This window comes from Sprattus sprattus, assembly GCF_963457725.1.
Source record: "Sprattus sprattus genome assembly, chromosome: 1".
NCBI classification, from domain to species: domain Eukaryota; kingdom Metazoa; phylum Chordata; class Actinopteri; order Clupeiformes; family Clupeidae; genus Sprattus; species Sprattus sprattus.
The window spans coordinates 39,639,072-39,662,789 of NC_137920.1; the positions used below are offsets into that span (position 1 = coordinate 39,639,072).

At 43.0% G+C, this 23,718-nt stretch overlaps 1 protein-coding gene across 1 annotated transcript in view; it reads right to left on the reverse strand.

Annotated features, from left to right (window-relative positions):
• usp43a (ubiquitin specific peptidase 43a) overlaps nucleotides 1-23,718 on the reverse strand; it is a gene marked incomplete at both ends in the record, with an annotated part of 84,264 nt that overhangs the window by 11,478 nt on the left and 49,068 nt on the right. Inside the window, 4 exons of the mRNA XM_080844184.1 lie at nucleotides 3,208-3,311; nucleotides 8,021-8,132; nucleotides 10,095-10,260; nucleotides 20,284-20,428. Coding sequence (XP_080700310.1) covers nucleotides 3,208-3,311; nucleotides 8,021-8,132; nucleotides 10,095-10,260; nucleotides 20,284-20,428 — 527 coding nt within the window. The remainder of the gene's footprint in view (nucleotides 1-3,207; nucleotides 3,312-8,020; nucleotides 8,133-10,094; nucleotides 10,261-20,283; nucleotides 20,429-23,718) is intronic.

Sequence of the window (23,718 nt, forward strand, 5' to 3'; positions counted from 1 at the left end):
CTTTTGTAATAAAAAATAGTAAACGTTCGCCTGTTGTATGCAATTTAAAATGGTTGCTATGATTGCATCCCTTTGTATCAAATTATCACTCTGTAAATCCCAGCGCTACAATTGACGTTACGTAGACTAAACAGCTTGCGCAGCCTGCAGAAAGCGCTGGCAGCGGTGCTCCCGAGACCCGACTGCCTGAGAGCTCAGCGCGGTGATCGCGGTCATTGATTCAAGCAGTTTGCTGTGCCTAACTGTTTGTGCTGCATACAGACTTGACGCCTTCAATGAAAAGGTAGAATTGAATCACTGTTTTAGATCAGCATCATTCACTGCCTGTAATGAAGGCAACATTTTCAGGCATATTAAGCGATTAAAGCGATTCATTATTAATCATTAATAGATGCAAGGTTCATGGCTCTCTATTCAAGAGCTAGTTACCTCCTAGCATAAGATCCCATTCATTCTTCCGACTGGAACTAAGCCTACTTTAGTTTTAAAACTGTTCTCTTTTTTCGTGCAATATAGCCAATCAATAATGCCGAAAAGAAAAAGACAGGGGACTATAGACGGCTTTTTCAAGAAAAAACAAGTAAGTTGACTTCTCTCCCTCTGCAGACACTGACGTGCTTGCAAGTTGCAATAGGCTATCTGTTTCGAGTGCTACCGCGGTTGGGATGCACAGGTTTGACTAGGGCTACAGGTAGCCTTTACGGAGAGTAGAGATCCTCGTGCGATTCGTCATTTTCAAACCTTGAGAAAACGCACTTCAATCTACAAGGTGTATCACTCAAAATATACACAAAGTATGTGTCACAGCAATCAACTTAGGCCTACTGGTTTGTCACCGCAGAGATTCTCAAACTGACATCAGTCTGTGAGAAGCCCTGCAACAGTCACTGAATGAATGTGAATGCAAGTCTTATTTTTATAATGTTTTGTCGATTATGTCAATACTAAAACATCATAATTCAGATCTTTGTAGAACATAATATCTGAAAATGTGCCCAAACAAATTCTTGCACTGGCTTAACATGGCTATAGCCTACTACATGATATGCACACTGTATGGCTAAAGGTTTTTGTACAGTATATCCACTGTAGAATGCAATATTGACACATCTGTCATAGAGCAGTATCCTGTTACTTAGAATTATATCAGACACGTTTTATTTTCAGTTACTGTATAATCAGTAAGACCACACCATAAACACAGAAGCCCAACATTATACATAGATCATAGATAGGTCTCAGCATGAAATGGAGAACATTTGAACTTGACCACTGGTTTGACAGCCTGCACTCTGTGTGTCACTACATAATAACATCACTACATACAAGTAACAAATGCTGTAGCCAAATGTCATTAGAGCTACAGTTATTGAACATTCATGCAACAGCCTCAAGTGGCTTTACAAATGTGTTTTGTCTCTGCTCATTACGACAAACTAATTGTTCTGCAATCATTTTCCTGTCCAACAGATCCAGCTTGTGCTTTTGAACATAACACACGGTTACACTGTTGAGACATGTTTGTGTCATTGTACTTCGCATCCATGTTTTCAGCCTTCAGAGGCTGCTGAAGCTCCTTTCAGCTTTATCACACAGTGTGTGTGTGTGTGTGTGTGTGCGTGTATCAAACAAACACACAATGAGTCATACACACACACACACACACACTCACACACACACACAGTGTATCTGCTCGCATTTCTTCCATTTTGTAGGCCTAGATGTATGTAAAAGTTCATATAATTGATCATCGCTATTTGGAATGATTATTTCTTCGCCTGTTCCAGAACACCCCCACTTTTGGAAAGCTTGATACGCCCCTGTCCCCTCAGTCCTACTGTATGCCCAGAAATGACATGTTTCACTAGGCATGCCGTGTACAGTGAACAGGACTCTAATATATTAAACATTTCATTACATTTACCTGTATGAGGGCATGGGCCATATGAAAAAGGACAGCAGTTCCTGTGTCCAATCATGTCAAAACATTAACCCTTGCTCAACACATTTATTCTTCTATTTTGGATTTTGGGACGGGAGCATGTCCGCATTGTCAACATGTTCTGAATAAGAGCCCATATGGTGCTGTCTATGGAGCCAATCTCCTTCATTTAATCGCGTTCCTACCTGAGACCGCTGCCTCTAGCTATTAATATGTGAAGGAACAGCATCTACAACACCAGCCTCGGGAAAGCAATTACCCTGCGTTCGTACTGTAATTTTCACACAATACAATTCAGAGCCCAGGTCAGTCTATTGGCTCTGGCTTTATATTGTTTCTCTCTTAATTACATATAATCTGCATGGAAAAGCAGAGCATCGTACTTATGAGTGGGGCCGAGAGGGGTCAGAGTGTGTACTCAGCTTTGAGGACAACATAATTACTGATGCTCATTCAGGCTTGTGACGCCGAAACACGCTTCACACTTCAAATAATAATGAACAATTCACTAACGTGATGAAGGGAGATGTTTTTCACCAGCTGTGAAAACACGTTGCAAGCTGTGAGGGAATGTAACACAGATAATGACCTATAAAACGCTTATAAAAATAAATGCAGTCATGCACGCGCACACCCGCAAACACACACACATGTATGCTTCTCCGTGCAGAAAGTGGTTTGATTGAGCAAAGGCTGTTTTTTTATTCTGCTTCTTTTTTCGACATCTACAAGCCCAACTGAGCTCTGCAACTGCACCGCAAAAAACATCTTTAAATGGACCCTCTACACCGTGGAGATAATACAGCAAAGAAAATGGCATAAGGAAACAAATGGTCTTGTCATTCTGGTGATGCAGATTTCATATATATAAGCTCTTTAAAACCCCAGAATGGCTCATTGGTTTATAAAATGGCAGTTTGTAAAAAGCAGAGCTGACACCATCGCCGTGACTTCAGCACACAGCAACACCCAGGCATAAAACTAATTCATAACTGTCTCCTCCAGTCTCCGAGGAACGTGCCTAAAACGATAACTAATTTCTCCGGGATTTAAGACGAGACGTTACCTTCAAAAGTAACATATATATTCCTTTGGAGTTTCACATATAAACAAGCAATGGCCTCTATGATGAAGTGTCAGGGCCAATTTGTTTTCAAATGACATTACCTCAGTTTCTTGCTGGTTAATTGTTTTCTAAGGAGTACAAATAGGTATTCTGCCCTTTCTTTTTTTGTTGTTTAGGACCACAGGCAAGCTGGACTTACCGGTCCACTGCTGTGTGGCAGAGAGGGCGGCTGTCCTGGGGGGATAAGTAGCTGTAGGATGTGGATCCACCCACCACACGGATCTTGAACAGCACCCCTCCGTTCTGTCAGGGACAAAATAATACGGTCAGACACATTTACAAAATGGCCATGGGGCCCACTGTTATGTAGAAAAGCAGAAGGAGGATAAAAGGTACATTCGGAGAACAGTGAAGGTTTGTGCTGTAGGCAGGCAAGAAGGGCCAACACACAATTGGATTTTCTGTCAGCCTGAGGTAAGTCCTGTATTCAACCCTAGTTCAAACTGTGAATTAAAGGCATCCATTTAATAAACAACACGAGTCCTGGCACTGACATTTACAACCAAAATATCAGAGTGTTTTGTTTTTGTGCCAGTTTCACAAACATCTGGCGAGGGGAAATAAAAGATAATTTATAAGGCCAGAAAAGACACGAGTTTGAATTAGTGAGGAGGGAAGAAGAGACCAGCGTCCCTAATGGACTAATTTAAAACACTGCCACCAGAGAATAGAGTCGCAGCCAAGCATAAAATGAAATAAATTAGGTAGTTAATAAGACCTAACCAGCAAATGAAAAGGTCAAAGTCTTTTGTTGGAAAAGTTGAGCACACATTTGTATTTGAAGGAATCTGAACAGAGAGACTTATTATCAACTATGCAAACAGGCCCCCTTCACACTGGTGATGTGCTCTTCAACAGGTTTGAGAAAAACAACACAAACCCTCAAACTAAATTACTAAAAACCTGGACTTTCCTGAAACTCAGGCCGATGAGCATGGTGAGGATGAGAAGATAACGGGACTATACCTGCTTTGAACACGCCTTAACTCATTACAAATGGAACCAAATAACACCTCCACATTGGAAGATTTAACATTAACAATATTCCATATAACAATATTCCATGTTGAAGTATTTAAAGGGAACACTGAGTATTATGAATGTAGTTAGAAATGCTAAGTGAGTGTAAGTTTTCCTTTTGTGAGGTGCATTGTGCATTTGATTTCCTTTGATTTAAGGATTTCTACCTGGAAGTCTGCCCTGGATCTCACTGTTGGAAATAGCATCATTGATGTTTCGCCTCCCTTTCACGTTCTGTTTGTTTCCACTGTTACCAGGTAATAGCCGGGCTGGGAGATTTGGTGCATGGACAGTGAGCAAGTCAACACGAAGAATTAAGTCTTTTAAGCCTTATTTATTTTACATATTTGTGCAGTTGGGGAAACAATGTTCACACCATCTTTTTTCAGATTTAAACACAGACTCAGGTACTTTTAATGTCTGTTTGACCATCCTTTGTGGAGTTATGGATCTCTTCCCATTCATTTCCATAGGAGCCTGATCTTGTTTGCCCGAAATAGCTGCCGGGAGATGTTGCAAAGTTGGCTGCTGAGTGGTGAGACTTGCCTCTAAAGATATTGGTTTTAGACTCCTTGCTAGAAGACCCGCTTCCTGAGTCTGGTGCTGGACCGTTCTTGTTTACATGTGCAGCCCTCTCTCTGTTGTTGTTTACACGTCTACACGTACAGCCCTCTCCTAGCAGAGGAGATGCTGAAGTGATGTTGAGTGAATAGAAATGTCCCTATTCGTCCATATATTTGTGTTCTTGTATAGTTTGTTCATCTTAATTAGGTCACAATTGCTTGTGCACTTCTTTCATTCCCATGCCTGACCCATGCGGTTACAGTTAGTGGACTTCTATCACACTTCACATTTTCTCGCAGAAATGCATCTACAGATGAACGTGTTAACATCCATGCCACCGGAACGGCAGCGTGACGGATAACAAGAGGCGCAGGTAATACACAAGAGCGTGGCTGTCTGGTGTCTACCGGTTTATGATAAACAACAGAATAGCTTTTTTAATTATCAACATAATGTGGGCCTGGGCTAGTGTGTTGCAATTTCTGAAGTATAACCAGGTCTATGTCCCTGGAGGGGTGTGTGTGCTCATTCTGTCAAAACAGACACACACATTTGCTGTGATTGTGAGTCTGGGGTCTACAAGTAATTGTGCCATGTGAGAGTCGGGAGGAAGAGATAGAGTTGCAGGAGATAGTGCTGCCCTGCCAGGCTTTCAACACCACAGAAACAGATTCATTGACTGTGTTGGCTCCTTCATACCGGTGGTCAGCTCAGCCTTGTTGGCCTAGATAAGGGAGCCTGTTATCTTTCTATTTTTATGGGCTGATAACCTTTTATTACCTGCCCATAAAACAGGTTTGTGTGAGAAGGCAACCATACAAGCAGAGGAATGTGACCTATTTCCATCTTGCTGCTGAAGACCCAGAGTTGTCACCAGCAGTGGGCCCGAGCCAAGGCTCTCTTAGCTGATGAAATTACAAGGGTTATCTGATATGATTTAGTCGCTGTGGAAGCACACGGACAAGAGAAACCTTCTTTGATAAGACCAGAGAAGGTGCCTTTCATCCAGACGTAGTTCTCTTAATCTTAAGTGAGACTGGGACGGTCCAGATACTGATCAGTAAACAGTTGTGAAAGAGTCATCTGACCACAAGCTGGTGTCTATCAGACTGGGGATCAGTGAGAGGAGGGAGACTGGCCTGACTGCCCCCTCAGTACACAATGGTGAGGGCAGGTAAAGGCAGACTGCCCCCTCAGTACACAATGGTGAGGGCAGGTAAAGGCAGACTGCCCCCTCAGTACACAATGGTGAGGGCAGGTAAAGGCAGACTGCCCCCTCAGTACACAATGGTGAGGGCAGGTAAAGGCAGACACAAGGGGTCCGCTGGTCTGAGGCAGGGGTGTTAACAGTTTTTGATATTCTAGTATCTGATAACTGTTATTCGTGGCTGGCCGTGAGGCTACAGTTAAGTGCTTATAGATCAATACCTTTCCGTTGTCACACGGGTGCTGGTGACATGAAGACTATGGCTTGTATATGGATTCCTGACTTTCTCAATGTTATGAAATACCTTTACCATGTTTCAATGGCAGTATAATTTCTTTACATTGTAGAAGTCACATACTACAAAATGTGTCTGAATCCGACTGAATCTGTAGAACACGGAGCTTTGAAAGTAGTCTGCTAAGACTGGCAGAATGCATCATAGTTTTATCGTCATTCTAGTTTGAGATTCTCACCACAACACATCACAAAGGCTGATGTAACATAATGGCTGTGATTCATAAAGCTGAGAGGTTGATGGAAAGGCAAAGAATAAAAGGGCTAAGGTAAGTCTAAGGTAAAACACACACACACACACACACACACACACACACACACACACCAGAACAGAAAAAGAAAAAACACAGAAAAAGATAAGACTGTTCATCTACCTCTTTCTATCAGCCCTGCCTGTTTTCCCCTGAGCTTTACTCAATAGTTAAAAAAAATACTTTTTAGTTCAAATCTATGTCCTGAATACTTATTTGTTGACAGCTCCACACACAGGCGTGAAACTGGGGAGAAAAAATCAATCTCTTGCAAAGCCAACTCCTCTCATGCAGAATAAATTGTGCAAAGGACTTTCTTTTCAATAATTTGGAAGTATTAGGATTTGAATAGAAGAACAGAATAGATTCAAATGTAATGAGAATAGAATGGTGAAAGTTAAAAGTAGAATCGTTGTGATGTGCCAGATGTTACCCCACAGAAACTGTGAATTTGAACCAGAATTTACCATTAATTTGCTTTTACTGCTTTCACTATTAAATTCAAAATTGTTCTATACAGGAACATCTGACTTCTTCACCCTAGATAAGAAGGCCTTTCTGCATTAGTAAGCATTCTGCCACGCTATAAGGTCTTAAGGTCGTCAACTATAACTACACAAAATTGGTCAGCAACCTCCTTCTCCAGGAGGAAAGAAGGCAGGCCCCAATAGTGTACCCCAAAAGTCTTATACCCTTGTGCATAATTTTGTATTTATGTGCACGTTTACCTTTCTTTTGTATATCTGGTAACCTTTCTTCGTCATTGACATGCAAAAAGTGCATGTCCTTGAATTAAATGTTTAGTTTGATCTATCCATGTTATCTATGTTGATGTTTAGTTTGAATGTCCGCCTCTCTTTGGCTGAAAACATGAAAGACAGTTTCTTTACAAACTCAATGCCAATACAGCTTCAAAACAACACTGGAGATCCAGTATCAGGTATATCAGTATATATGATTGACATGAAGAGCAAAAACCAAAAACCACAGCATGAAACACAAGTAAAAGGTTAATTTCCATCCAGTTGCTCTGGGATTGTCACGAGGCAAACACACCAGATCAAAACTCCAGCGTGGGGAAAACAAAGATTCCTGCTGTGAGAGTCTCTATTTGCACCCGATGCGAGGCGCTTCTTCTTGCTAATAACCAAACGTGTCAACAAAACCCCAGGTGGCTTCAGGAAGTCGTATGAAAAACAATGTAGATGTAATGCACATTTGCTACTTGATTGAAGTTCACTGTAGCATGCAATTAAAGCGCACAGATCGAGGCCCGTGTATGTGAGTGTGTGAGTGAGAGTGAGAGTGAGAGTGAGAGTGAGAGTGAGAGTGAGAGTGAGAGTGAGAGTGAGAGTGAGTGTGAGTGTGAGTGTGTGTGTGTGTGGGCATGGCTCACTGACAATAAATAATTGATCTGAGAATCACAGGGATGCTTATTTATGAGAAGAGAGGCTCTCGTGTAGGGGTGAGGGGTGGGTGGTGTGATGGGGAGGCAGGTGTGTACCTGTGCTTGAGCACTATTAAGCATCAGGTAGTAGAGTTTAATAAGGATGCTCTGTGTGTGTGTGTGTGTGTGTGTGTGTGTGTGTGTGTCTGTGTGTGTGTGATGTGTTTACCTGTGCTTGTGCGCTATTAAGCATCAGGTAGTAGAGTTTACTAAGGATGCTCTGTTGGAACTGGTCCCATGAGAGGGTCCTCTCTTCACGCATGAGAAATGGAGGGCCAAACCTAAAGAACAGAGAAAGAGAGATGAAGAGAGAGAGAGAGAGAGAGAGAGAGAGAGAGAGAGAGAGAGAGAAAGAGAGAGAGAGAGAGAACCAACAATTTAGCTCAATCGTATGCTAAATAGGATATAAAATGGCAGTGTAGCTGAACGGGGCACAAAGTCCAATATAGAACAGAGCACACATCTCCAAAAATGCAGTCATGTATTTTACATGTTTTATGGCATTATTCTGTTAAAAGTAGCACAGTTCTTCAGAAATGTTTCATTTTAAAACACCCCCTTCGACACGAGTATACCAGGAGGCAGGCTAAGAAGCTCCGATCAATAAAACACCAGCAGCCTCTTCTGAAAAGTAGATATGATCATGTGTACTGGAGGGGAAGATTCTCTTTTGAGAGGGGCAACGGGAGCAATGAAAAACATTAGAAGCCCTGTAATTATCACCCAGGCTGATCCCCGTGGCACTAATAAGCGGCTGCGTGCTTGTAGGCAGCGATATGATTTGTGCAATGGGTGTTTGTTGACCTGTGAGTGTGTGCCGGTGGATGGCATCCATAAACAGGCCTATTCTGAGAGGATTAGAGGAAAGCGGAGGCCTAAGGACCTGCACGCTCGATATCAGGCTGGCTTTGTTTACCTTTCTGCCGGCTTAAACGGCACCACGAACCAAACTTTGCACGCTAACTCAACTTTGACCAAGCGGAGGCCTTGAAATGGGTTCATAATCCACTTAAAGTTTGTATTGCAATAGCAAGCTAGCGTTTCACTCGTTCAGTTGTATGGAAAGCGATCTTGGAATCTCCATGAAGATTTTTTTAATGAGCACTTTATGATGCTACTTCTAGCTATGTCCTCTGAAATGTGGCTGTTTTCAGGAAGTGCTGCTTTTACACCTCTCAATCAAATCTAGGCCAAGTGATGTTGACATCTACCAGTCAGAGACAGTAAACAAACCCCCCTGAAGAGGGGCGATAGCTCTCCGCAGGTACTCAAATGTCACCCTGACATTCCGAAAGCTTCCTAAGGAATACCCGTCATCTGCTCCTGCCTGAACCGCTCATCCAAGGGCCAAACGTGAGGCACGACTATGTGCCCTGATTGACACGTACGGGTTAATGACTGGCACTCGGCTGGGCACACATGGTGCAGTGCCTCAGCCCTCTGATACCACAGAGGACTTTTCCCCCTCAGCACCAATGCACTGGCTCCTCTCTACAAATGACATGGCACCTGAATTATTGAAATCTCTGTACGGTGGTGCGTTCAAACTCAGGCGATGCATGATCTTCACTCGGTATGAGAGTGGGGTTTCACGGCACTGGGAATCTGGTGACGGGTTACACAAAAATTCCCAAGGAAATCCCAGTGCCACCAGCCACAAGACAAGACAAATGAATGCATTATACAGGCAGAGGGACCCAGGTGACAGAATGTCATGACTATCAAGGCTCAAGTCAGAACACATTTTCTTCATGAGACACAAAAGAAAAGAAGTTGGTTGCTTAGCAATGCTTAAAAGGCAATTTAAGTACATTTACAGAATGAACAAAAGACAATGCTTTCATATAAGTTTCACTGAGAAATTCTCAAGAAAAAAAGGTTTTTTTCAAAAGGATGAATTAATTATGAACATGAATATGATCATAATATTTTGTATCATATTGGTTCTCAGAATCTTGTACAGACCACCTTTTTGAATAATTCACCCACAATTTCCCTCTCATCAAGCAGTTATCATTTTAAGAAATGGTCTGATCCAAAACGCTGTGATCTTTATCTATAATAGAAATTATATTCACTGATAAATAATATGCAGCTTGGAAATAAATCATTCTGCAATGAGGAGACTGGAAACGGTCTCAGACCCCAAAAAGACTCTCTATCCTAGGTCTGGGCTGCCATACCTTACTGCCTACTGGTTAGACCCCAAAAAGACTCTCTCTCCTCGGTCTGGGCTGCCATACCTTACTGCCTGCTGGCCTGAGCCTGCGGTGTTGCAGATGAGAAGCTGGATCTTGCTGGAGCCGCCCTGGTTCAGGAACTCTGAGGACAAGGTGCCAGAGGGAGGCAGCCTGAGGTGACCCTCAGAGCCAGAGGTGTAGGGGGAGGAGGGGAGGCTGTGGTGGTACCCTGGGAGAGAGAGAGAGAGAGAGAGAGAGAGAGAGAGACAGAGAGAGAGAGAGGGAGAGAGAGAGAGAAAGAGAGAGACAGAGAGAGAGAGAGAGAAAGAGAGAAAGAGAGAGAGACAGAGAGAGAGAGAGAGAGACAAAGACATGTTTGATGTTTAAAACCCCTTCATTGAATCATCACCTGGATCAAAGTTGACTTGCTCTATCAAAAAATGCATACAAAAATGTATTAAAAAATTAGATCTTTCAACAAAAATCACCAGGCTGCCCAAATATTTAAATAAGAAAACTATTTGTGGCAGGCAGCCATTTCTATTTCATTAAAAGGAACCCATTAATATTCAAACTTGCACAGGGTTCCTCTGCTCCGTCTTCCCAATGTCTCCCTTTAAAGCCCAAACAGAAATGAACAGCTATCTGAACAGCTATCTAATCAGTCATGCTTGATGCCACACTTCAAGCTGATACTTCTGCTCTGGTTCAAAAGCTTCTGAAGCCTACTGGTGCAACCGCAGTGAATGCTGTAGAATCCAATAAAGTAATACAATGTATTCACAGATAATTGTAGTAATATGTAAAATGTAATAATATTTGTACTGATAATGTTATAAATAATTACTCTATTGGAAGTTAACATTATTGTGTTAAACTTGTGTCTGCAGAACCCAATGATGTAATGACCTTTTCCACTTAACTACTGTAAATAATGTAACAAAATTCAATAATGTAATAACAAACCCAAAAATGGGTAGAACAAAGTGGGTAAAGGGATATCCTTTGGTGAGAGACTCGCTGAAATGGTGCTCTGGCTCAAACCAACTCTGGATGGCTTTTGAGAATTCATGTGAGCGACAGACATTGAAAATAGAACAGACAGGTAAGTTCAGTTCAACTCTACTACCTTTTATTTCTCAATATCTAAAAATCCAAATGTAAAGTATAAAGACGCTCACAAAACGGAAGTTAACAGTTCAAAATCACAGCTTAGGTGCTAATAAAGATGGAAGTGCTGTATTTCATTCAGTAGAAGGCTGCTTGAGATGATTTAGTTTACTGTAAATACAGTTGCATCCTATCCTAATGAAGTGCAATGCATGTATTTAAATGTTAAAATGCAGTCAAGTCATTCATTTAAATGTTCAAATGCAATCAATGCATTTTTCTTCCCTCAGTGCTGCATTCTGATTAAATCTGTTCATGTCTGACAAAACATTAAGCTCACTTTAACTCAGGGGACTGTGCTGTCATCGATTAGCACATAACTGAAGTATGAAGTGCGACTATCATTGAAATAGGCGTGGAAGCACCGCATATTAAAATCAGTTACCTATATTTATCTATTTTAGCTAAGCAACAGGTAAGCCTATATTAAGCTAAATGTATAGCTAAATATATATACCTGACTACTAAGACTCTTAAGGGCAGAGGTTGTTTTAAGACACAGGTATGGAACAATTAATGACCAGATTGAACTCAACTTTATCCATCTCGGTAGTACTGCATTTAAGCACATACAACACAGAAAGCTTCAGGAATGTGTGTGTGTGTGAAAAGGGCTGTTTCCATTCGTGCTGATTTCATTATCTATTGAGTCCTCTGCGGCTGTGTGGACTTGGAGGACCTGGCGTATGGTTCCCACATAGCAATTCCCCCATCTCAGGGTGTAATCACAGGTGCTCAGTTGGGCCGTTTGGGCAATTAATCACTGACAACCTGCATCACCTACACGTAGGTGTATGTCTGAGTTTGTGTGTCCGAGTGTGTTTGCAATAGGATTTGAACATGATGCAATTACCAAGCACGAGGAGGAAGCTGATGTAATTTCATGGTTCAATAAAAGAAAGATGTTTTGTTGAATAAAAAGACTGCAGACCAAAAAAAAACCTCTTTACTTGTACACAATTCGAATATACAAAACCAGAATCATTTTGATGATTCAAATGAAGAGGGATACAGTAACAGAGGTTGAGTGTAAATGCACATATGTACAGGAAAAGAGCTTCTGGCCATACAGAGATGGTTTTGTAGGAGGTGGTGCTTTTAAGAATAAGGTGATAGGTTTGAGTTTTCACAAAGACTTTTTTTGTTTCGCTTGCAGGCACATATTTGCATACGGAGTGACACAATTCTTAGAGACCACATATCTGAGCTATCACAGCAGTCATTAAAATAAAAAACATCCAAAGAAATGGTTGCAAAGAAGCCTGTGTATGTTTGGCAGAACTCCCCACAGGCCATCAAGTGAGTCATGGATGCAAAACATTCTGGTTTCCAGGAGGTGGAAGAAGAGGGGTACAAAAGGACATAAAGGTTCTAACTGTCAGTTTTGAGGGGGAAACAAATCGCTGCTTCAGAAAGCAACAGTGGAGAGAGTATGTGTTTATTTGATCAACATGAAGAGACAAATGCTTCTGTTTCCCCTCCTTTACAGTTTTTGTTGGCGTGCTAACAACTGTTAGATCCCCAAGACCTGCGTTTCCTCTAACAAACTGAAAACAGAACTTGTGTGAAAAGGTATGCCTCTGTGGTAAGCATAGCAGGTTCCCAGTTTCTGCTCCAGAAATGGGAGGTGGACCCAACACACACACACACACACACACACACACACACACACACACAGAGTTTCAATCAGCATCTCATTCTCCTTGCCAGCTGGAGGAGAGTGGATAGGCGGACCCTGGACTGAGGCAGCCTTAATTAAACAGCTCGGCCCCTGCGGTGTGAGAGGGGGCACCCCGCCTGGGCTATCTGGTCCCCCTCCCTCCCTCCTCTCTCTCCCACCTACATCTCAGGTCTGATACCTGCACACAGTGCCGTTTCTCAAAGCCCGCCAGCCAAAAAAGCTTTTCACCATACGCTGCAGACCCCTTTATCACTTGCCATGAAGTTCCTTCCGTTATAACAAACTGAGCAAATATATGACTATCACAGGGGGAAACGTTAGCTTTGGAGCTATGGACTGGACAAAGAAGAAATGGAGTTTGCCAAAACAGCGTTGAAAGATCTTTATCCTCCCTGCAAAACATTCTGGGAATAATTTCACACCTGCATTCCTTTTGTGACCACGGCAAATGAGTGTTGAAATGGAAACTACAAAAAGTGGGACATTGTGTGGGAGAAGTCTTCACAGTGATTCACACCTCCTCCCAGGAGACCTGCGGTCACACTACAGGAGGTGTGCACACAGCAGAGGAGCGGAAGATAGCAGTCAGACGCGACAGTGACTGGAGGATGCTAACTGCAGTGCTGTCTCTACACAGGCAAGGCTAGGAGAAAGAATGGCCTCAAGAGACAGAAAACTCCTTACTCATCCTCTAGCAGAAGTTACATCGCTCTCAAAACAGATGTCTTCTCCGCTGGCATGTGTGCAAGTTTTATACCGAGGACTACATTAGTACATACTTGAAGAATGATTTATTACTTAATGGCTGAAAATCACGCATAGACCACAATCAACCAGATACCCTTCAAGTGTCAAGCCAATCACTTTAATCATGAAGCAGCTCTGGACAATCAATGGTTATTGAAACGCTATCTCCATTGATGATAGTTCATAAATAGATGTATTGCATAATGCATTCAAAAGTTCTTTAGTTGCCTAGTGATGGGAACGCTGGCGAGTTCAACGACACTCGGTCTGGAATATTTTTTATTCACAATTACATTTTTGTTACATTTAATAGTTTAGTTAAGTTCACTTAAGCCTACAGGATCACATGATACAGACTTGAATTTTGTACGCAATGTCACTTCCCCTAATTGATCTAATATTTTCCAGTAGGGTTGACCAAATTATTGCCTATGGTGTCTTTGAGCAAGGAATCAGTGCTCAGTATTGTATGTATAAAAATATACACGGATAAAGACCCAATCTCACACGATTACAAAGAGAAATCTAAGACATTTTAGTGACCAAGCCTTTTTAACTGATTCCATAGCGACATGCACTATACTTCTGAAATCCTCAATATTGAAATGGCACTGGACTTCTTTCAGTCATTAAAAATATGCACCATTATAAAAGTTTAGAATAAAGTTTTCACCCAAATGTACCTCAGGAAAGGGACAGATGAATCAGTCAATGAGTTGATGGCACACCTTATCGAGATCTAGGAAAGGAAATACTGTCTTTGCCTTCTCTTCACAGCAAGAGATGACCATCAAAACTCTTTTCATAAGTGGTACAGTACATCAATGGTGTGATGACCTACCTAGTGCTATTCAAATCAAATGACAGCCATGGTACACTTAAAGACACCTGCCGTATTAACAACTTCTAAATAACTAATAAAGTCCAGTTCCCTCCCTTCTTTCAATCCACTCGAGTTTGCATGAGTTGATTTGCAGTGTGGTCAAAGGCTCATGTAAAGTTAGGCTAATGCCATGAAAATGCCCAAAAGTTTATTGATGTTTAACCCTCAGTGCAGTTCAGAACACAAGTGTGTATCTAAAAGCTTCAATGATAGGCTGTTCTGCAAACTCTGTCGCATCGACACAGACGTGAGTTCAAAGGGGGAAGGAGCAGTGTTTTTACAATCGCTACTCCGGAGATATTTCAGTTTTGGAAAGGGACTGTAACGTGCTGCTTGAATCTCACAGTGATAGCGATTAGACATTTGAAGATATAGCCAACCAGTTACTCTCAAAGCTAAATAGCCTTCAGCTAAATACAAGCTAGAAGATGTGGAATTGAACAAAGTCTGGGCTTACACAGCAGACAGTGCTTGTGTGAACTGTGAAAGACACAAACAGAGACTCAAAACACCCTTCATGCTGCCAACTGTCATGTACTGCACGATTTATCTATATTCTCTCTCTTTCTCTACACACTCTCTCTCTCTCTCACTCACACACACACACACACACACACACACACACACACACTGTTCTCTTTCTACACTTAGACACACATACAAACACACACACAGAACCCATGGCTCTATGGTATAATTTTTTGAACATTCATCCTGTTTGTTTTTGACAGAAGTGTCCTCCTTTTGAGGGTCCCGGCAATGGACACCCTAATAAAAGGTCGTTTCTCAGACTGTGAGCTGGATAATTGCTAATTCTTAACTGGGAGATATATTACACCTCTTACTGTTGATGTGACAGGAACTTGCATACAAAATGGCATAACGTAACGTAACACCTTAATGTAATGTAAAACCTGTCTTCAGATCACTCTACAAATGATTGATTTGATCTGCGCAATTATGTGATTAGCTGTGCAATCACATAATAATATAGTTTCTGCTTTAAGCAAAAAGAAACACAGTGCTGCTCTTCTTGTGGATCTGCCAAAAGCTTTTGACACAATTGATCATCCTTTGCTCTTACAAAAGGTATTATGCTGATGACACTACACACTGATGACGCTGATGGTACAACTTTTCTTTAATGCTCTTCAGGAAGCTCTTAATAATCTTAAACTAGTGCTTAATGCAAATAAAGCTAACTTCATGGTGTTCAGTAGAGCAATAATTTGCATTGATCCACTGCAAATTGACTTAACATTGACAGAGCCACTGAATATAAACCTCTTATCATCTGGCTTGACGAAAAGCTTACATTTAATTACCATATAGACAATCTTGTCAGTAAACCATGACATATTATTGGCTTATTTTTACAGAAACAGAACCAGCTTTCCTATGATTAGTGGTGAAAGTATTGTTGAAGCAGTTGTTATGTTGGCGCTGGGCTAGATGAAATGTATAGAAATGCTGCACCTTCGTCCCTTAAACCCCTGGACAAGGTCTATCATTCTGCCCTCAAATGTATTACTGGTGATGGCTGTAGTACTCACTGTTGTGTCCTTAAGATTTATAACTGGTGATGGCTATGATACTCACCATTGTGTCCTTTATGATAAAGTGGGTTTGTCATCCCTAGCAGATCGGTTTCTGTTCATATAAAAGGCCATTGTCGGAAAACTCCCACTTTACGTCTCAATGACGCTGGACTCGCATTCTGAATCCTATCAAACCCGCTCAAATGACTGGCTTATGCTTAAGGTCCCTCGTGTCAACTCTGAACTGAGAGAGTCAGCCTTTTGTTTTAATGCCCCATCTTCCTGGAATGATCTTCAACACACTCTAAAAATCAATTATCTGCTTTCCTACGGACAACTCAAATCTATGATCACAAACCTCCCTGTTTTCTGCTGGAAACTTGATCTGTCTTTTGATGCTATTTGTTTTAAGTGTTTACCATTTTTACTACGTTTTATCATCTTATTGAGGCTATTAGGTTTTATTTGTATTTGTAATCTCTGCATCATTGAAAAAAAATACAATAAATAATCAATGTATTCCCAAGAATTAAATAAATAATGAATGAATAAATAAATTAATTAATGATTGAATGAATGGACAAAAGACCTTCCATTCCTATCTTGGGTTCATGACCCCAGGCAGGCCCCATGTGTGCACTGTACCTCACTTGTGTAGATGCTGGGTGTCCTCCTTGTTAAGGTACACGGAGGCCAGATGACTTGTCAATTGCAGTATGCTAAAAATACGGAGCGCCACTAGAAGGGAGGGGCTAGACTGTGAGGGGTCACAGACACAGGTGACCTCACACCACCTCCTGTGTGGGAGCGCCGCTGTGGCGTCAGATAGCACTGACCTGAGCTGTCACCTGAGCTGTCACACGTAATGGCTCAGGTCCCCTCGCATGGATGAAGGGACTTGTTCAGCACCTGCTCCTCCCGTGTCTCTGGCTCAAACTCATATGAGTTTAGATTTCCCACAAGGTGGAAAGATACGCACCTGTTTTTGAGGACACTCTTTATAGAAAGAGTTCTGCCCTCTGAGAAAGGTAGAGTGAACAGATAACTTCCCCGCCGGGCTGTTTAAGACAAGATGACAGACACTACTAGTCACACATGACATCCAGCCACGGATGTTGGCAGAGGAAAGGACTGATGATTACAATCAGGGTGTTGTATCCTTTTGTAAATACCTCAAGACCAGTCTGTTTACATGCTTCCACTGATGTTGACCTCTGTCGACCTCACTTGGGTGCCGGGAATCTGCAACCCGAGAACACCAGATACGCACTGTGGGGCCGTTGTTTCCCTTTAGCTTGAAGACATATCTTCAGCTGTGAAGACTAAACAGTTCTCAGAACAGTCAAAACCATCTCTGTGTTTATGCTTTTCAAGCAGCCACTTCAATCCTGTAATTCACTAAGGAGCTTAAGAGTGTCTGCTTTCAGAGAGTGCAAGGAGGGGCTTCATCAGACTCACAAAAATGTGTTGATGTGGATAAGGGCTTTTGTGGCGGTTCTACCGGAAGCTTCCGTTATCTGGTGTATCAGTAGCTTCCTACAGATGCCTGCCCCACTCCTATCCCTGGGGATGTGCACTCCCCCATAGTCAGTCTATGTGCCTGTCTCAGACCAGGCTCTGGGATCACCACAAACTCCATAGCAGTCTCCACTGGACCGACTTGATGGACATTTTGATTGCTCGGAAGAGAAGGCTGTCTTCTCGTCTCTCTAGCGTGAGATCCCCACAGGCAAAAATAAATTAATACTTTTTTCTCCACTTTCCCATGGTTCTCTATCTTTGATCAATTAGTAAAGTATAAGAACAAGAAATATAGAAACCAAAAAAATATTTATTAATATTTACTCCTAATGTAGAATTCGTATTTAGTTATTTTATCACAAATTACTATCCTATAAGCTATTTTTTTAATTTTGAAGGACCAGCCACTGAAGAAGAAGCCTGTCTTGTTACTAGTGGAATCCTTCACCAATGGTTTGGCAGCTGCTGTGTTGGTTTAAAGACAGGCACTACGGTAACCTTTCTGATTCAGTGCTAACTGAATTCCACATTCTAATTTTATCCATTATTAGCCTAGGTGCTAATTACCTTGCGTCTCCAGCACCGTGGCCTAATATTGCCCCCCAAACGAGGATGTAATAAAGGCCTGCCTGTGGAGAGAGATGATATTTCCAGGGCCATCACTCTTCCTTTTGTTGGCAGAGCAGGCAGTGATGCAGGGAGCCATTGGTGTCTGTAGCCATTCAAGGTCATGCAGAGAAAGAGACCAGCTCTGTAAAAGCAGAGAAGGCTAACAGAGCTCAACGCTACATGCTTGTGTATGTTTAGGTATCATTCGTAAAATCAACAGGTACACTACATTAGTTTTTGTTATTCACTTGTTATATTCAACAACGGAGAAAGGTTTAAGGGTGATATACAATGTACTAGTCCAATCTTTGCGGAAGCTTTAGGACTCTGGAAGTTATCTTGTGATTTCTGTGGCTGTCTTTACACTGGTCATTGAGAGTTGGAGCTGTATATGCATAAAGTTTATGTATAACAGATTACTAAGTACTGCCCCTTATTGCCTAAGTGAGCATTTAGTTTGGGGAGGTGATGGTTGGTCCTGAGTTCATTTTAAGGAGGCATTTAGTCTTACATCGACTGCAGAATTTGTTGCTATAGTGCGCAATGTAATTATGTCTTTGTTTCTCAACCCCAGAATGGACAAAGTTCACAATTGAACTCTTAATCTTATTTTTTCAATTGTGAATATGCTCTGTCTATCTGTATTTCATGATTTCAAAACCATTGAAGTGTGGAGATATTATTCCAGTTATGTATCTATTTAAGTTCAAGCGCAGTGTTTGATTTAATACAGCCAGTAATCTGTAAGCAAATATATCAAATAATTACCTTTATTTGATACTTGATACCAAAGCGACAATAAGCCAAAGTCATTCTGCGGAGGGACAATATCTGATTATAATATCCTGTCCTTACGGCATTCTTCAAATGAAAGTAAGACCATTGAGAGAGAGAGAGAGAGCAGACGGCAATATCAAAAACTGATTATTTAACTTAAGAATTGTGTATAAAACTTTCGTAAAGTGCATTTGTGCAGCTCCTCCATGGCCTGACCTTTGGTGACCTTTCCAAGTGGCTGGGGACGGGAGAGGAGTAATTGCTCATTAACTGAATGCATGTTGGGTCGATGTCCTGTCACCATGAGAGAGGGGGAGATGGTGTAGCACTTCTTGCCTTGTTATTAAAGTTTCATTTGGAGACACTTGCCCATATGTGGTGTGAATGTGTGAGGGTGCTCCATAAAGGTAATATTTAAGTGGAGCTGAACAGCAAGGCTTAGCACCAGACTGGTTTGCCTTTGGAAAATCGCACAGAACACAAGCAAGCAAGCAGCACTACAAACCAAGTAAAAGCTTTGTAAAGGCAAGAATGACAACTCGTCTCTAAATGACACACACCTACACTGTTGGATTAGCTACGACTAAAAACCTTCCTATAGCGGTGCAGGTACCCTCACTAGCCTTCTTAAGCCCCATAAAGTACCCGTCCACGTACAGGCCTTCCATTGTGTCTCTTCGGTTGATTTACACACATACCTTCCCCATATCCCCTTCACTGCCGATCGCCTGACTTCACGCTGTGTCATCACTTTCACTCTAAAGCCGATGGGTGATGGTGGTGGTATCTAGTCAGCACAGAAAACTCAATTCATTGAGTTCCTTAATTTTTCATCATCCCTTTCAGCAGTCGGTGCATTATTAACCCACCTTCATCTGGCAAGAGCACTATACACAAACTTTGTATTCGGTAGACCGTTATCCATCACTGATATATAATGAACATTCGTGCTGAGTGTGGATAAGCACGGCTCACGCCCGTTTATTGCTAAAATACAAAAAAACTCTCTTTTTTACAGTAAACCTCAAAGCAGGACTACATCAGGTGATTATCATATCTACGTCTTGACACTATTGTGAATCATAGTGCTGAGCCTCCATTGTAATTCCAGTGAGATTGTGGAGCATGCAGCTGGCTCATAGATCAAACAATGGATTTAAGCTCGAAAAACAAATACAAACACGACGGAGGAGTGTTGGAGTGTCGGAGTGAAATATTCGCTTGCAGCTCGAGCATCTGTAGAGCCAGCCCCTGCTGCTGCTGCTGCTACAGACTGGCCAGCCAGACAAGACGGGGCAAATTTTTTGGCGGCGTTGCCATGGTTACCTGAGAATCGTGCTGAGCCTCCCTTGCTGTAGAGGGGCGGGGTCTGAAAGGCGTAGATGACGTCGCTGTCGGCGATGCTGGTCAGGTCGTCGTCATCGGAGAAGGAGCGCTGGAACCCCGTCGGGTAGATCTCAGTCAGAATAACCTGAGAGAGGAGGTGAGGGGAGGAGACGGGAGGAGAGGGGAAGAGAGGGGAGGTGAGGGGAGGAGAGGGTGAGGGAGGGAGGGGGGATCAGTGATTAGAGACAGAGACGCCGCTGTGGTTTGAAGCTCTGCCGCGTGCATACAGAGGACACGCAAGGCAAGGAGGACAGACGGGACACAAATCAAGCATGAAGCATCTAATATCCCCGCCTGTGTGTGTGTACACAAACACTCTCACGCTCTCTCCCTCTCTCTTTCACACACACACACACACACACACACACACACACACACACACACACACACACACACACACACACACACACACACACACACACACACACACACACACACATATATCAGGGGGATCTAGAGAGCCCCTCAAAGAGCTCCATGCCTAAAACACTGTTGTGATGGCACTCTCGCTCTCTCTCTCTCTCTCACACACACACACACACACACACACACACACACACACACACACACACACACACACACACACACACACACACACACACACACACACACACACACACACACACACACACACACACACACACACACACACAAACACACAGAGACACACGTCTGGGGGATCTAGAGAGCCCCTCAAAGAGCTCCATGCCTAAAACACTGTTGTGATGGCACTCTCGCTCTCTCTCTCTCTCTCACACACACACACACACACACACACACACACACACACACAAACACACAGAGACACACGTCTGGGGGATCTAAAGAGCCCCTCAAAGAGCTCCTACCTAAAACACTGTTGCGATGGCACTCTGGTAATTCCCCTGTTACTCCTCCTCCAGATCTTTCAGCCGCCTCTCTCTCTCTCTCTCTCTCTCTCTCTCTCTCTCTCTCTCTCTCTCTCTCTCTCTCTCTCTCTCTCTCTCTCTCTCTCTCTCTCTCTCTCTCTCTCTCTCTCTCTCTCTCTCTCTCTCTCTCTCTCACACTCTCTCTTCGAGGGCTTCCGTCGCAGCTCAAACAAACACATGGGGCCTTGTGCTTTTCATCAGCACAGCACGCCCAGCCATTACACTCAGCGGAGGGTCTGTTGAGAACCTCCCTCCCTCCCTCTCTCTCTACCTGTCTCTCTCTCTCTTTCCCTCCCTCTCTACTTCCTTCCCTATCTCTCTCTCCCTCTCTCTCTCTCTATCTCTTCCTGTCTTCACTTTCTTTTTTCTTCCCATTCCACTCTCAGCCCCTATCTCTTTGTCTCCATCAGCCTGTCCTGTTGCTGTTATCACTCTCTCAATCCCTCTCCATCTCTGCGAGGTCTTGGGCTGTGGGTGCCCGGAGTAAGCTGCAGTTGTTGCTGTTGGCCTCTAGAGGGAGAGTTTCTCTTCACAGAGCGGAGCTGAACCCATTGCCCCCTACCGTCTCGCCAAATACTTTGAGTGTGCCAATCTGCAGGGTCTGCAGGGAGAGCCACTCATGGCTTGGAGCTCAGTTTCTTGACAAGGTGTTGCTGAGGTAAGTAATTTCCCTCCATTGCCAACCAGCAGTAGTACGCCATCATTATGGGAGCATTCAGTCAAGTCCCACACACCTGACTCTTGAGAGAAACATCGGTTAAACTCCAAGTTTAAGTTCAGTGTGTGCGATCCAGGCATAACTTCTGATCATCGATGAGCTCACAAACATGCAATGCAAAGGGATTAGTGATTTAGTGCATTCATTCAGGTCCCAGACAGCCGGAACACGATGCAGAATCAGCCATGAGCACTTCAGGCGTCACCTCTTTTATTAGAAGCAAACCTAAAGAAATGGACTCAGATCAGGCGTTAAGAGACATGAGGCAACCACGTACCGGAGGGCTTTTACAGCCCTGTAAATCTCAGCATGTGACTCGCTGTACGGCACTGCCGGGCTTCTACGGCGATAACGCAGACGTGGTGCTGACCCACTCACCCTGTCTCGGCAGCAGCTCTTTATTTGGAAATGACAGAGTGGCGCGCCCATTGCTTTATGGGACACGATTTAGTGCGTTTACATCCTACAATGTTTCAGAATAATTGGAATCACCACCCCGGGTCCCATAATCTCTCTAAATTATGAGGCAGGAAATTAAGAGGATGAGGCAGGGATGCCCCCATCCCGGAGTCCCATCTAGATACATTCACCACCAACACAAATTATCCATATTTACACTCCAAAGCAAGTAGCCGCAGTTCCACACACTTCACTGGAGAAGTAATTGTTGACAGCTCCCTGTCCAAACCGCTGATCTCCACCAACTGTTCAGAAGATAGCTGCTGTGAGAATGCAGAGCCATGTCGCTGCTAAGTGAGCTGTGTTTGGTCTGAGTCCTAGTGGTTTAGTGGGGAGGATGACTCCTCCGTGAGGAAGACTGTAGAGCAGCATTAAGACTGTGGTTTAGTGGGGAGGATGACTCCTAAGTGAGGAAGACTGTAGAGCAGCATTAAGACTGTGGTTTAGTGGGGAGGATGACTCCTAAGTGAGGAAGACTGTTGTAGAGCAGCATTAAGACTGTGGTTTAGTGGGGAGGATGACTCCTAAGTGAGGAAGACTGTTGTAGAGCAGCATTAAGACTGTGGTTTAGTGGGGAGGATGACTCCTAAGTGAGGAAGACTGTTGTAGAGCAGCATTAAGACGCCGGCCGAGCAGCATGAGAGGTGAGTCTGGGGGGGACCCATGGGAGGCTGCCTATGAGTGGAGCTATAACTCTAACAGGCTCCCAGGATCCTCCACTGCAGCAGACTCAATGGGGTCAGGGAGAGAAGAAAGACATGGGGGAAGAGAATGGCTTTGGGGGGGGGGGGAATAAAGAGGGTCTGAGAGAGATGGGGAGATAAAGGGAGTATGTGCGGATGAATAAGACGATGGGCGCGTGTGTGAGGAAGAAAGAGAGAGTGAAGGAAAATAAACGTGTGTGTGTGTGTGTGTGGGTATGCGTGTCAGTGACACAAGTCTATATGGGTGTGACTGAAAGAGAAACCACCCTAGTAGGAAGGAACAATGAGGCTCACAAAAGATTATCAATAATTGAGCAATCGCCATGACAACACCTAGTTTTGTGGTGACTGACGTGTAAGTCAGGACCCATCCATGAAGAGAGCAAGAGTTTAGAGGGGTGCATTATTAAACTGGCATACACTGACAGGAAGTTCATAAGAGTGTATCTACAGGATATGTGTATACTCTGGTTCTGAAAGCATGTGTAAAAGCATATATATATATATATATATTTGTGTGTATGGAAGTGTGGGTATGTCTGCAAAATAAGAAAAAAAGACAGATAGAAACACAAGAGAGAGAGAG